We start from the raw sequence: 15,657 nt of genomic DNA, 5'->3' as shown, positions 1-15,657 counted from the left end.
TTCTCCTGTTGGGCCCTTGGGTAATGAGATACATCATTACCAGTGCTGTACAGAATCTCACCTCACAGTCAGTAGAGGGGACACAGGAGACTATGACCTTCACAGAACACCACCTCCAACAACTGAGTTGGGGGATAAAGTGGCTGTCACCCTCATGCAGAGGGTCCTAGAGAAGGCGTCTCACCATTAGCTCCTAAGGGCCTGGGTGGCTGTCCAGAGCAGACGCCCTAAAGGTCGCCCTGCACACCCCAGGTTCAGGGGCCTGGGTGGCTGTGCAGAGCCAACACCCTCAAGGTCACTCTGCACACCCCAGGTTCAGGGACATGGGCAGCAGCACGTGGAGAAAGCCCTGAAACTCTTCGCCCAGCTCATCAACAACAAGGTGTTCTTACTGACCTTCATCCGCACGCTGGAACTGCAGCGCAGCTTCTCCATGCGTGACCGCGGCAACGTGGCCTCACTCATCATGACAGGCCTTCAGGGCCGCCTGGAGTATGCCACTGACGTCCTCAAGCAGCTGCTGTCTGACCTCATCGAGAAGAACCTGGAAAACAAGAACCACCCCAAGCTGCTGCTCCGCAGGTCTGACTCACAGCAGGGGAAAGGGCCCCCATATACCCTTAACCCCGGAAATGGCTTTTGTGCAGGGCTGCCTGTGTCTTCCTATTAGCCCGGTATGGAATATGGCAAACCAGGTGGCTTCCAGTCCAAGTGCATAGGCCCTGGCTTGGGACTCAACTTGAACCCCAGTCCCACCGTTTGTCTCTGTGACCTCACACCAGGACTGCTGCCTTTTTTGCTGTTTGGTTTCCTCATAAACAAGATGACAGAAATGTGTCATCTTCCAGAGTTGTGTGCCTCAGCATGGTAGCCACTATTAACTAAAATGAAATGTACACTTTAGTTTCTCCATCTCACTGGTTATATTCCCAGTGTCCAGACACTGTGTGTGTGTGTGCGCGCGCATGTGTGTGCCCACCACTTTGAACAGCACAGACAAAACCGTTTCCCAGTGTCAGACTTAGATCTTACAGACATGCTGGGCTAGAGAGCATATACCACCTACCTCAGTTGCCACTTTCTGGCAGGGCATAGATTTTAGAGACCCCTGTCTCTGCCCTGCACCCACCCTCAGTTAGGCCATAGTGAGCCAAGCACAGCTCTAGGGCTCTGGCCTGCAGGAGTTGGGTCTGTCACCTACCCTCAGGCTCTTCCTATACCTTTGTTCACTGGTCTTGGGTCTTCAGGCCACACATGGGGGTGGCTTTGTTTTATAAGCACTGAGGCCCTGTCCTGCCAGTCCGAACATTGGAAGCTTTCATTAGGGGCTGTTGTATTTAAATTAGAGCTAATCTCAAACACAATGCAGGGAGAGGGTGCTGGGAGGGCCCAGAGAGAAAGCTGCAATTTCTTCTGCCATTGCCTCTCTCTCTCAGCCCGCATTGCTAAGCAGCCCTGCCGAACGCCTGGGGTTTGCTTCAGCCAGAGGGTATAATTTGCACCACGTGTGGGGAGTTAAAATACCCCTTGGCGTCCCCATCAACAAGGTCTGTCACAGTGCTTGGCTTTTTTTCTTCCCAAGTCCCAGATCGGCAACCTGGGGTGGGGGAGGGGAAGGAAGCGATGCTTAAAGAAACAGACCCCTCCTGTTGGCTACACTCCTAAGCACTGCTTTTCTACCTGCAGGCCTAGTGAGCACGTGAATCACAGTACTAATCACTCATGTTTATGTAGTGTTTTACTGTGGGGCCACATGTTATCGTTTGCATTTTCAATGCAGTAACTCATTCAACTCTAACCATTGAAAGCATGAATTAATTATGACTGTGTCCATGTAATGATGGGGAAAGTGAACCCGGAGAAGCCAAATGACTTGCCCAAAGTTACACAATCAGTAAATATTACAGTAAATAATATAACATTTGAACAGGTGGCCATCCGCATTTGGAGAGGCAGGTACCAAGCATGCACCACAGAGTACTTAAGGATGCAGAAACCACAGAGGAACAGTCAGTCAGTCCTATTCTCTTCAACAGCATGAGGCCAGAGGGAATAGGGACCTAGTCCTATGTAACCTGAGGGATAAGCATTTGTCTGCAACCCACCTTAGGTGTCACCAACAGCAGCAAACATGAAATGTTCTGACTGTCTGGAGTCCTAGAAAAGTAAATCCTGGGAAACCCCACCCCCACCCCCACCTGTGCCCCACCTTGGGCAACTTCCCCATAAGTATGGGAAAAAAGGTAACTCCTGGCTAGTCACCTTCAGTTACTGCCGGAGTTGGGTTGGGTTGCTAGGGTCTAGTCTTGGCCCTATGCTCTCTCTCACGCACATGACATACCACAAGACTCCTGTATAAAGGGTTCCACCCCTCTGCCTTCTCCAGGACTGAGTCCGTGGCTGAGAAGATGCTGACCAACTGGTTTGCTTTCCTTCTACACAAGTTCTTAAAGGTAAGAGGGTGTGACAGGGCTAGAGCACCACCCACACACCCTGGCCACGGGAACATCATGGGCAACAGGGATTCCTTGACATGGCTGCTCCCAAGCAAAGCAAGCCTGGGTTCTTCCCCTGGCTGCAGATGGAGTCCATACTCTGTACCCTGTGTGCTTACAGGAGTGCGCTGGGGAACCACTCTTCATGTTGTACTGTGCCATCAAGCAGCAGATGGAGAAGGGCCCCATCGACGCCATCACTGGCGAGGCTCGCTACTCCCTGAGTGAGGACAAGCTCATTCGGCAGCAGATCGAGTACAAGACGCTGGTGAGGAGGCCGAAGGCCAGGCTCTAGCCCCAGTGCCACCTGGGACTGTCCTTACTCTACCTTCTAGCCCATGAGGCCATCTATCAAAAAGAGGCACAGGGACCGATCTGGGGCAATCCAAAAGGCATATCAAGTATATGAAGAGGAAGGCAGACTTTTCCCTCATCTGGTGAGCCAAAAGAGCTGCCTGTACCTCGATTTACCCAAGATGATGTGAGGGAGAACAAGTTTACGCACAAGTTTACTCACCATTAGCAACTGCATAGTCAGCAAGTAAAGAAAGCAAGTGTGCTGGTCTCTAGCATAGAAGCCTTGAGGACATGTGAGGCCCGCACTTGACACCCATGGATCCATCTTGAATCCTGTGAAGTGCCTCACACCAAGATGGCCTTCCCCCCAACCCATCTAGGAAGTAGATTCCTTTTTTTCTTGAAAAGGGATTAACATCTTGGCTTCAGTTCTCACAGTAGGTGACAGGAAGAGGAAGAAGCCAAGTCTCGCGATAGAGAAGCTCATTCTTCTCATAAGCAGAGCAGACTTTGGAAGAAGCTCCTGAGGCCTCAGCTTCTTCCTGTACTACCTTCCCAAGTGTGTCCAGCTTACCCTTGATCCCCTACTTACAGATCCTGAACTGCGTCAACCCTGACAATGAGAACAGCCCAGAGATCCCAGTGAAGGTGCTAAACTGTGACACCATCACCCAAGTCAAGGAGAAGATCCTCGATGCGGTGTACAAGAACGTGCCCTACTCCCAGCGGCCCCGGGCTGTGGACATGGACCTGGGTAGGAAGCCTGGCGCTGGACTTAGGAGGGCAAGAGGGGGGCATGGTTTCCCAGAGAGCTCTCCGGCCATGAGATAGCTAGAAAAAAGGGATGTCAAGTTCTGCCTTGTACTTCAGCCCCTACAGGAGCATAACTAGATCCTGGCCAGGTGAAGCCCCTATCCCCTAGGCTTTGTCACTCAGATGTGAGTCTCTTCCACATCTGCCTTGCCCCCCCTCCCCTCACCCCTGCCCTTTACATGTGCCAAAGCTCTGCCACTGACATCAGCAAATGCAGACAAGGTCACTAGCCGTCTAGAGGACACACAAGCTGAGTGACCTTGGTTGCCCCTGGCCCTCTCACTGCTGCCTGTACTGTCCTTTCTACCCAGAGTGGCGCCAAGGCCGGATTGCCAGAGTGGTGCTGCAGGACGAAGACATCACCACCAAGATAGAAGGCGACTGGAAGCGGCTTAACACCCTGATGCATTACCAGGTGAGGCAGCCCCCCCTGTGGCCTTCACTCCCAAGGGTGTCCCCTTTTGTCTGTTAGAAGTCCTCAAAAGCCAAGAAGGTACTTTCCTCTCCGTTTTTTTTTCTTCTTCCTAGGTCTGGAACAGTGATGCTCAGCTTTGAATGCCCATTAGATTAACTTGAGGGAATTTATATGGGTCCTCAGAATAGATCTAACTGCCTTGGCATTTCTCTCCTGTGCATCTTTATAGCAGCAGAAGGGACAACATACTGCAAAATCCTACCCCTTGGCAGCTCAGAAAGGCGCCTTGTGCTCATTTCTCTGGCTTCTTGCTGATGTCATTAGCTCTCTGACTTATAGCAGAATAGGGCACAGACTTGTCTTTAGCCCTTAAAGATCCACAATAGCTGGAAAAATTACTTGAGTGCTCTTATTTTCTACCTGCATGGAGTGCCCCAGAAGGCGTGTAGACTAGATTCAGCATAGAAGGTGACAAGGAACATGTTTGTAATACCAGCAGTCACATGGAATGGACAGTCATAAAAATTCCAGCAGAAGAATGTAAGCGTCCACCCACCTGCGTCCGTCCCGTGGAACTACTCACAGCTTGGAAGTCTCTGTAAGATTAAGCACAGGTGGACAGATTGGGATTCAGGAAAAGGACTAAAAAGGGAACTGGAAATGAGAGACACTGGGGAAAATTAAGCCAACAAGAGGAAGTGCCTTAGGCTATAAGACCCATGGGACTGTTTGATTAATAAAATCCTCCTATGTGTCTGGCTTACAAAGAAAGGCTGACAGGCTAGGCTGAGATACCAGTAACCAACCACTGGGAGGCCCCAAAGCTCGCCAAGTGTCTCAAAGCACTTGTGCACGTGAATGAACACACACACACACACACACACACACACACACACACACACACACACACAAAGCTGGGGGTACTTCTCTCTGTACTTCCTCATGCTGCACCTGGGACTCAGTCACAAGTAAGGGAAGGTGTGTAGGCAAGTGTGTTCTAGCCCAGCACTCACTCTGGTAGTGGGATTCTGTAATTTCTCCCAATCTTGAGCTATTCATCTGTGCACTGGAGCCAGTACCTATGGCAGTGGAGGTCACGAAGGGAGTTAGAAGAATTAGAAACAAATGCACAAACTCAAGATTTGCACTTGATACAATCAGGAATAACCAAATCACCTGTGTTAATTCCATACATGTAAACACACACACACACACACACACACACACACACACACACACACACACACACTCTCTCTCTCTCTCTCTCTCTCACACACACACACACACACACACACACACTCACACACACTCACATGGTGAATACACCCAGAACAATTGCAGTGAGCCAATTAGAAGTGAATGAGAAAGCTCAAAAGAGACTAAATCTTGTTACTGAAAGGCAAAGCTTGGGACCTTTGCTTCCATCCATCTCTTACAGCCTAAAGCTTGTCTCTGGGTTACACAACCTGTGACTTCCAATAAGAATAGGACACCCATTTCTTACCATTCTCCTTTTACAAAGCACTTCCAATTCCCTCCTGTCATTTATTGTTCATCTATTCATTCATTCCTCAGATACTTGCTGAGCCTTACTGAGCACAAGGCACTTCCCACACTCTGGTTATGAGTGACAGGGACAGCGGGGAGTCTTCCTTCCTTTGAGAGATGATGAAGATGGTATTGTTATTCAAAATGGCAGCATGACTACCAACACATGCTGAGTGCCCACTGGGTACCTGGCACTTCACTCAGCCTTTCATGTGTCTTAATTTCTTTAATAGTCATCACGACAGTCATTATCAGACATGATTATTAAACCTAGTGGCAGACGAGACAACCAAGGCCCAGACAGGCTAAGCTTGCTAAGTAGTGGCAGAACTGAGGTCAGATGCAACCAGGCATTTTGAGCATGATTTTATATCACCTGTTGGCTGAAAGAGAGAGGGAAAAACAGGAATGGTATGGAGGAGAGACAGAGTAGAGGGAGACACAGACAAGACACACGCACGCATGCGGGGGCCGGGGGGAGGCATCTTTAGTAACTAGCCTTGGAATTGGTCATACTAGTCACCTTGTGAATTTCTCTAAAGATGGCAACAAACCACAAATAACGTTATCTGTCTTTACTGGGAATATAAACTTCCGGCCTTGCCAGGCTTTTGGAGTAACATTTCTGGGTTGTGGGTGACAGGAATTATTGAGAGACAGGACTAAAGCCTCCCTCAATCATAGACTAAGTACTGGTGGTACACATAACTGGCAAATTCAGAGCTTCTCCCGTCAGGAAGTGACAGAACACTGGTACCTCCGGGTAACAGTGGTGGCTGCACAGGGCTCAGAACCTGCTCTGACCTCTTGCTACCTTCCCTGGAGTCAAAGGTTTTTGGAGCCCCTGCAGAAGAGAAAATCATCTTAATTAACAAAGAGATGGGTAAAAAACTGCCTGGGCTTCTGTAGATTTATTGGGAGGGTAAAATTAAACACCACCACTAAAGCTGGCTATCAGGAATCTCGTTAGCACTAATGTTCATTTATAGTTTGACTTCTCAACATTTAATTCTTTTTTGGTGGGAGAGAAGAACTGACAATTTAAGACCCAGAAAGATGGTTTTATGTCTGGTGCAGCTATAAATCAAACTTAGAAAGTTCATAAAAATTGTTAAAATAAAAAATGGTTTAATAGGAATGTTTTATGGCCCATAACATTATTATAGCTGTTTTATTCCCTCTGCGTTAGGGGTTTAATTGGATCACCACGATTCTGGGGATTCTCCGTTTTTATTAGATGGAGGGCAATCTTAAATCAAGATGGCCCCAAATGCCTTCTCTCTGGCTCTCCATTCATCAGCCCTCCCCCAGCTGCTGGGTGCGAGGCCTGGCATCTTCTCAGAGGACAAGGCATTGTGCCATCTTTCTCCAGCTCCCCAAGGGCAGGTGCCCTTTTGATGAACCTATTCAAGGTGGCCAACGCATATTACAATACAGGCCAGCAAGAAAGTGGAGCCAGAGGAAAAGATGGGGCTCACACCAATGTGGCTTGTAATAAAATCCCAAATTAGGAAATACAATGAGGAGAATGTGTGCTCTTGTGATGTGCAGGTCTGAGGCAGATATCAGCTCTTCAGTATAGTAGTGATGAGCCCTTGAAGTAGTGACTTGGCCCACCCGTGCTTTTATTCTTTCATCTGAAAAATGGAAATAGTCACCCAGAACACGAGATTGATGGGAGGATGAGTCTTACTCTTCTGCCCAATAGACATAAAGTGTCATTCTAAATTTTTCCCTAGTCCCATTAAAAATGCTGAAACAGTCTGTTAAAATACTGTTAACAATACACTCTATTTAACTCAGCTTAATAGAATTAGTCCAAATGTATAATCAATATAAGACTTATTAATGACATCATTTATATTCTTTCGTTTATACTACCTGAAATCCTGGGTCTCTCTCTGTCTGTCTCTGTGTGTGTGTGTGTGTGTGTGTGTGTGTGTCAACTCAAATGCTTATTAAGACTGGCTAATGTCAGGTGATCCAGACACATGACATGAAATAATAGTTGTCTGTACTATCTCTTAAGTTCTGCTGGCCTCACAGACCCTAGAAGTACTTAGCTTCTCAAGGCACCTGAACCTCCTATGCTGTTCTTTGTGTCCTTCTTAGGTGTCAGACAGGTCGGTGGTGGCTCTGGTCCCCAAGCAGACCTCCTCCTACAACATTCCCGCCTCTGCCAGCATCTCCAGGACATCCATTAGCAGATACGGTAAGCAGGCAGAACACAAGGTCTAGGCTGCTGTCGTCCTCAGGGACCACCTGTTCCTACCCTTAGCCGGAAGCCCCTGCTGCCGCCACACCTTCATATAAAGGAACAGGCTTATTTGTCTTCTTCCTGAGAAGTCTTAAGGGCTACATGGTTCATTTGAGAGGAGAAGGCAGGTGAAGGGGTTAGAGCAGCCGAGTAGAGGGGGACACCCTGCTTGGAGGTTCCTCTATTGCACTTTATAACCATGGTCCTGGCTGAATCAGCAACCGTAGCCTCTTTTGTCAAAAGTGTCTTAGTTTGGGACACAAAATTCATGATTCTTTCATTTGCATTCCCAGCCTCTGATCACTGTACTTCATTCACATGTACACTCAAAGGCACTAGACTGCCCAGCTGAAAGAAGCTACAGGACCAAAGACAGTAGCTCCAAAAAGGGTTAAGAAAATGTATTCTAATACCCCAAATAAGTTCCTGTTAACGCCAGAGAAGGACATTACAACTGTAGCCCATACTATCTAGACTTTTCTTTTCTTTTTTTTCTTTTTCTTTTTTTTTTTTTTCCAAAATAGGGTTTCTTTGTGCAGCCTTGGCTGTCCTAGAACTAGCTCTGTAAACTAAGCTGTCCTCTAACTCACAGAGATCTGCCTGCTTCTGTGTCCTGAGTGCTGGGATTAAACGTGTGCCCTGCTGCCATCCAGCACTATCTAGAGTGCTCGTGTACACATCCAGCTGTGTTCATTGCTGGAAATAGCATAAGAGAGAGGACTTTAAGTTCTCATGTGTGTCTGAGCTCTTGAAATTTCCAACTTTTTCCCCCAGAAAGTGTAGGCTCTTCTTTCCAACTAAGGATCTCTAAAACTATCTGCCAAATATGTAGTCACAGAGTCCTTTCAAGGTGATGCGGGTTTATGCTGAATAGATGGAGCAGGTGGGTCGGATTCCTGAAGGATGCTTTCAGCAGGAGACTGGCCTGCCTCACACTGGTCACCCCCACCCTTTTCCAGACTCTTCCTTCAGATACACAGGCAGCCCAGATAGCCTCCGGTCCCGGGTCCCCATGATCACTCCAGACCTGGAGAGCGGTGTCAAGGTGTGGCACCTCGTGAAGAACCATGACCATGGCGACCAGAAAGAGGGTGACCGGGGCAGCAAAATGGTGTCTGAGATCTACTTGACCCGCCTCCTAGCCACAAAGGTAACCCTTGCACTACTCAGGCCAAGCTGTTCCCTTCACTTTGGCACAAACACCCACCCCTTTAAACTTGCTTTCTAGTCAAGTGGGGGAGAAAACAGAAAGACCTAGCTGGACCAGCAATCTAAGGAAAGACTATCTTATTGCTGTATCTCAGGTGAAGAGGAGATGAAGGCAGCACCCTCTGGCTTTCCCTGGAGAGAACAAACCAATCCTTCAGGGATGATACACCTTAGAGATCAGGCTGGTCTGATGGTTTTCCTGCTGATCCCACTGCAATGCTGCAGGAACACTTAAAGCTCTAAGACTTTCTCCCTGGATGGCTCAGAACAAGTCTGTCAGACTCATATCTACATTTTCGCTTTGTTAAATATACCCAGCATATCAATAAGAGGCCAGCGAGAAACACCAGAGAAACTCAGGGCTCTACCACTCCCCAAAGGGTGTCTTGAGCCTGTTAATTGGGACCCAGGTCCAGGCTGGTCACCGCCTCCAGAATCCATGAAGCGCATGGATCAGGGCTTGAAGCTAGACCTGAAGTCTATGCTCCTCATACTAACACCTGAAAGCTGTTCATCCTTCCTGTCAGACCCTCTCTTATCATTAAAATATATATATATATGTATATGAGAGAGAGAGAGAGAGAGACAGAGACCAGATAGAAAATAGATTTGTTGTAGAAGTGTGGGGGGAGAAGGAAAGAGGGAGGAGTCCCCAGGGGCACAGAGAGACAGAAAAAGTGCAAGGAAGGGAGAGAGAAAGTAAGGGAGTAAGAGAAGGTAAGAAAAAGAGACAAGGTGGTACATTGTCCCCATTATAGTCCGGCACACACCTTGCAGTGGCAGGCTAAGCAACCTAGAGGCAGCTGTCTATATGCTAACACCACCCCTAGGCTCTAAGCCCTATCAGGGCCAGACCCCCTGAGCACCCTCTGTAGACACTGCCACCAGCCTGAGCCCTCTCATCTGTTCTAGGAAGTTCACTTCCTATCTTCCCATCCAGTGCCCTGTGCCCATGCCTTCAGGGCATGCTGCCACAGGTCAGAGAGAGGAGATTCCCTGACTGCTCAATCCCTCCCAACTCCTCAGCATCCCATCTAGTGTCTACCTGCCCCTCTAGCTGCACATTCTTGCACTCCATACAAATTTCCAAGGTAAGATGGGTGCCATGGCACCACCTGGTATGCCTTCTGCTGCCCTCTGGCACCCACCCACCATTTCACTGTCCGCCCCCCGCTTGCTCCCACAGGGAACCCTGCAGAAATTTGTGGATGACTTGTTTGAGACCTTGTTCAGCACTGTGCATCGGGGTAGTGCTCTTCCCCTAGCCATCAAGTACATGTTTGATTTCCTGGATGAGCAGGCAGACAGACACAGTATCCACGACACAGATGTGCGGCACACCTGGAAAAGCAACTGGTAATCCCAGGGGAGCTCAGTGGGCGTGTCACCTGGGGAGGCCCAGCATTTGGGGGCTTGGGGACCAGCAGAGGCTAGAGATGGGAGGTAACTGAGTCTCAGCTGGGGCTGGGTGAAATGAGGCTCCTGCAACACAGCGTGCGCGCGCGCGCGCGCACACACACACACACACACACACACACACACACACACACACAGAGTCAACATCATCCCCAAGGCTGGCTGCTCCAGGTGGGCCTAGTCTGGCCTGAGCTTTGCATATGCTTTTGATCTTCTGCCTTAACTTTTGTGAATCTTCCGGGAGAGCCCACTCTCCCTGATGTAGGGTTCCGTAGTTACCAGGAGTAAATGCTAGGGAATACATACAAACTTCTGTGTGAAACCTGCAATGTAGATTTGCAGTCCAACACAACTGAGCCTTCTGAGTGATACACTTCTGAGCTGGGACCCTTGGCAAAGATGGCCGGTGCTGGGGATGAGGTTGGTAGCTTTTTAGACTTGACAAACCCACTGGTATGAGGATTTCCAAGCAGACTTGATTATCCAAGCAGCATAGCTTTCAGGAAGCAACAGAAAGAATATCCTGAAGGCATGATTTTTGTTCACCTCACTTCCACATGCAGAGTAGTGGTGGGAGGGGCAGCTGCTGACAGTCCACAGTAAAGACCTTTTCCCTTCCTAGTTCTGAGCCTAGACCACAGACCATGCTAAGGACTAGCTTATGGACCAGATAGGGCTTAGCCGAGAGCCAGAGTCAAAAAGACTTCCTCCAGGACTGAGCACAAAGGGGGAAAACATTTGGATTGGGCAGGAAGCCCACACAGCTGCCTGGAGTCAGCAATCCCCAGAAAACAGAGCCTACGCAGATGGGCTCAGGCTGTCATTTGGAAATCAAAAGTCCTAGCAACCACAAAACACTTTGAACGAGCCAGCAGGTCCTTGGACTAGACCTTCATTCTCTCCATGTTGCGGCCCTGGGTCCTCCTCATCTGCAGCTTCTGGACACAGGGGAGTGACATGTTACAGTGGCAATAGGAGAAGAACATTCAGTAAGCTCTACCAAAGCAGAGCCATGGCCGTCTCCTCAGCTTTGCAGGGTGCCCAGCCCAGAACTGGGACTAGCAGTTTGTGGAAAATCTGGAGAAAGTTCAAGGTTATTCCCTTCTCTGTGGCTTCTGACTGGTCTCAAGCAACAGCAATGCACCCTCCTCCCTCAGTGTGATAGTGTGATAAAGCTGGGTCATGTGGCTCACACCACACATAACAAAGATCCAAGGAAGAGAGCCTAGACACAGGAGAACAGGGCAGAAGAGCTACGCCAAAGGAGCCTGAGGCGGCTCCTCCTAGGTTTCAAGAAAGGGTTACAGGTTGGAGGGCAAGCAAAATTGACAACAGAAGGCTTGGGGGGTGGGGCCAACACTGACATTTATTTACATCTATCCTTATAAAGACACTTGGGAAATTGGGAGTTGGTTAAGTCAGCAGAATGCAGAGGAAAGAATAGCAAGGGCTAAAGGCACTATCTTAGGCCAGAAGGCAGAGTTCATGCCACACAGGCATCTGAAGAATAAAAGCTAGAGGACAGCTGGGGAAGACAAACTGCAGAACGATGCTAAACAGTAGCTACAGAAGCTGTTCTGGTTTTGAAGGCAGGCAATGGGCTTACTGCCTCACGGCCTCAAGAACAGTGAAGCCTGTTTGTTCCTCTCTGCCTTGAGATTTCAGAGTCTCAGAAGCAGTCTCCTAACTGCTGTTGGCTCAGAGCCACAGTGAGCCAGTCTCTTCTGGAATGCCGCCAACAAATCCCTCCCTTCCCTCTATCCCCTGGAGGGGACCCCTGAATTAAATTCCCCCATGAGGAGCCTGTCCTTTGGCCCAGACCTGGAAAGTGGCTCAGTGGCAGGCAGGGGTAGTGTCCCCGACCCCCAGGCAAGGCTAGGGACTGTCTGCCTTCTTACACAGGGAAGGACTCTCGGAGCTTGATGGCTTTGTCTGACGCCCTGAGGAAACTGTGCTGTTCTCTGTTGGTCAGCCTTCACCTAGAGCATTGAAGCCTTTGGGAAAGCCTGTCAAGAAGGGGCAAAGCCCAGATGTACCCACCCCTCCCTCCCTCAGCTGTAGAGAGCAGAGCAAATGCCCTGGTATGCCCAGACCAAAACCCCTGTTTTCTCCTGCATTCAGGAACAGCATAGGCTGAGGCAGCCAGCCCCTGACAGACCAGCTTCTCAGTTCATCCCTTCTCTTTTAGGATGGAGCAACTGCTCTACCATTGAGCAGTGAGGGAAGAGTATTAGTAAGGGCAATGCCAAAAATGCATTCTTCAGGGTACTCTGCCTTTTCCTCCAGCCTCCCCCTTCGCTTCTGGGTGAATGTCATCAAGAACCCTCAGTTTGTGTTTGACATCCACAAGGGCAGCATCACAGACGCCTGCCTCTCGGTGGTGGCCCAGACCTTCATGGACTCCTGCTCCACATCGGAGCACCGACTGGGCAAGGACTCGCCTTCCAATAAGTTGCTCTATGCCAAGGACATCCCCAGTTACAAGAACTGGGTGGAAAGGTTAGTGGTTCCCTCAAGACACACTGTGGACACCGGTGACCACTGAAGACCAGGACCTCGTGCCCCCTGTGTTGTGGGAAGGAAGGGCGCTTTGGACCCTGGGAAGTCTGATGATTGTAACCCTAATTAACATTTACAGAGCATGTGAACATTACTGTGATAAGAATTTTTGTATGTGCTGTTTCACAGAAATGTCCAGTGTTTGGACATTTATAGCTGCTATGATTATCCCTGTAACGAGGGAATGGAGCCATAGGAAAGCTATGTCACTTGCCCAAGGTCACCAGCTGGCAGGTAGAAGAGCTCAGATGTGCACACAAGAAGTCTTGCCAGAGTCTTAGCTGTCCGGAGTGTCCTGTAGAAACTTGGAGTGCACGTTAGACTCATGGCCCAGCTTGAAGCAGAGGCCACAGGAGAGAAGAGAGGGACCTGGGCCAGGCTGGGTGTTGGTGGTGTTTGCTGAAGCTCCATCACAGACTTGTCCTGTCCATGGCAGATACTATGCAGACATTGCCAGACTCCCAGCCATTAGCGACCAGGACATGAACGCCTACCTCGCGGAGCAGTCCCGCCTGCATGCCACGGAGTTCAATATGCTGAGCGCCCTCAACGAGATCTACTCCTACGTCAGCAAGTACAGCGAGGAGGTAAGGCAGGGTCTTGATCCAGGCCTGAAACGATAACAGTAGCAGTCACTTTTAAAACTCACAGTCCCAGTCAAAGTCATTGAGCCCCAAATCCCAGTCAAAGTCATTGAGCCCCCAATCACCTTTTCTTTAGAAAACAGCAAAATCTCCCCGGCTTCACTGAACTCTCTGTACATTATCTTCTCTTACTCAAGTATTGCGTGACTAATTTTATTCTTTCTTAAGCAATGAATAGAATTATCAGTTTACACTTGGGCAGATCCTGTCAGTTAGATTTCAGATTGATTGGTGGAGTTTTGACCTGAAGAGAGGTTAAGCAGGAAGGTGACAGGCCACACATTAGCACTGAACCTAAAGGAAGAAGTAACAAAATAATAGTAGCCCACACAGAAGTAGCTCTTACGTGTGCTTTAAGCACATGAGAGCTCTAGGTGCATGCATATATTCCTGCTCGTGTCTGTAGATGTGTGCTCTGCACAATGATTTTGTGGCAGGCCACCCACATGTCAGTGGTCCCCACTAGAGTAAATGGAGCTGAACACTTCCTGTGTGACCTCAGAGCCATGGGAACCTCACAGTGCCCATGATCCTATGGCCATTCTGTATAAATGAGCAGCCATGTAAGCTGCTGGTTATGCGGCTTACAAGACTAAGGACAGTCTGTGCTCTTATTAGTAAGTAACTGTGTAACTAGCGTGTGAACTGTGTTTACTATGCTATACTTGTATTGCTGTTTGGAGCATACTCCTACTTACAAAACAGAGCCGTGCATCGCATGTGTTCCCTTGTACTTGGTTCAGTCTCCTATGCGTGAGTGCTCTAGGCTGTTTAACTGATGATGAAAATCATGTGAGGACTCTTCTCTCTCTCTGAAAGTATTCTCATGGCTAAGTAAAGCACGACTGTGTACAGATTATTCATTTAATCATGCCAGATGTTTGACTTTCTATTCCTAAAGGCAGAGTGGAGGGTAGAGGGACAGATGCGCTGGCTTGATGGTTCCAGAAAGTTAGTGCGTTTGAAGCAGGGTCTTGAGTCACCTGCCTTTGTTTTGCCCCTCAGCTCATCGGGGCCCTAGAGCAGGATGAGCAGGCCCGGCGGCAACGACTGGCCTACAAGGTGGAACATCTCATCAACGCCATGTCCATCGAGAGCTGAAAGGAGGACGTGAGACATACAAACTATAACACTGGCGTCTCAAAAGGAAGGACGGGACGAGTGCAGGGCACCAGGCCCCAGAGCTGGCTGTCCTCTACAACCTCACTGAAGGGAGAGGGAAAGGCTCCTCTCTCCGTGCCAGCCATGTTCCGTCACAGCCAGTTCCTTCCACAAGGACAGTAAATACCACCCATTACAGTGTGAGCTCAGGACACCACGGGCAAGGAGGTGGCCCTTTAACCTGAGAGGCCCGAGCCAGATGGTTCTGCCTCTGTGACTGCTGCTTTGCATGAAAACTCATTTGATGTATATTGGGAAATAATGAGAACTTTATTTAATTTTTTTAAGAAAAAGGGAAAAAACAAAAATAAAACAAAACATAAAGCCGTCCTGTCCATCCAGTCCGACTTCTGTTTAACCTGATTTCTGTTCCCTTCTCAGTAATATTTCTCATTCCTTCTGTAACGTCGTTTTCTCAATGTCAGAAAATCCTGATTGATGCTGAGTAAAACCAGTATGGAAATGTTCTCCTCTCCCTTGAACTGAAAGGAAGAGAGGGAGGAAGGATAGAAGAAGTCTGTACTAAGCATTTGGCAAACAATCCAGGAAGGCCTGGATCCCACCGCAGCCAGAAGAGCCTGAGAACTGTAGACCTCTATGGGAATTGTGAAAGCTGATGGGATCCACCCTGCTTTCCATGCTTTGCCCTTGTGTATCCTCATCTCCTAAGATGAGGAATGCAGCTGGCACGGACCTGTGGGAACACCATTGGTTTGTTTTATTTAATCCCTAACCTCAACAAATGAGGAGTTGGTCTTTGGTACTTTTCCTTTTGGTTTCCTTAGAGTTGATATCAGAAATGGGAGAGGCTCACCTCTTCCAGACCAGCCACCTCCTCCCTAA

The 15,657-nt window shown here is 48.8% G+C and overlaps 1 protein-coding gene across 1 annotated transcript in view; it reads left to right on the top strand.

Moving 5' to 3' along the window:
• The window catches only part of PLXNA2 (plexin A2), a 198,391-nt gene extending 183,249 nt beyond the window's left edge, over positions 1 to 15,142 (top strand). Inside the window, exons 22-32 of the mRNA XM_084792550.1 lie at positions 314 to 582; positions 2,387 to 2,453; positions 2,617 to 2,763; positions 3,387 to 3,546; positions 3,917 to 4,020; positions 7,681 to 7,780; positions 8,785 to 8,975; positions 10,221 to 10,390; positions 12,737 to 12,949; positions 13,446 to 13,596; positions 14,659 to 15,142. Of these exons, the coding sequence (XP_084648676.1) occupies positions 314 to 582; positions 2,387 to 2,453; positions 2,617 to 2,763; positions 3,387 to 3,546; positions 3,917 to 4,020; positions 7,681 to 7,780; positions 8,785 to 8,975; positions 10,221 to 10,390; positions 12,737 to 12,949; positions 13,446 to 13,596; positions 14,659 to 14,754 (1,668 nt within the window). The 3' untranslated portion in view covers positions 14,755 to 15,142. The remainder of the gene's footprint in view (positions 1 to 313; positions 583 to 2,386; positions 2,454 to 2,616; positions 2,764 to 3,386; positions 3,547 to 3,916; positions 4,021 to 7,680; positions 7,781 to 8,784; positions 8,976 to 10,220; positions 10,391 to 12,736; positions 12,950 to 13,445; positions 13,597 to 14,658) is intronic.
• The last annotated feature ends 515 nt before the right edge of the window (positions 15,143 to 15,657 follow it).

The sequence above is a fragment of the Acomys minous genome, assembly GCF_964271855.1.
Source record: "Acomys minous genome assembly, chromosome: 1".
Lineage (NCBI taxonomy): Eukaryota > Metazoa > Chordata > Mammalia > Rodentia > Muridae > Acomys > Acomys minous.
The sequence above is the reverse complement of the archived record's forward strand: the minus strand, read 5'-3'. Positions and strand labels throughout refer to the sequence as shown.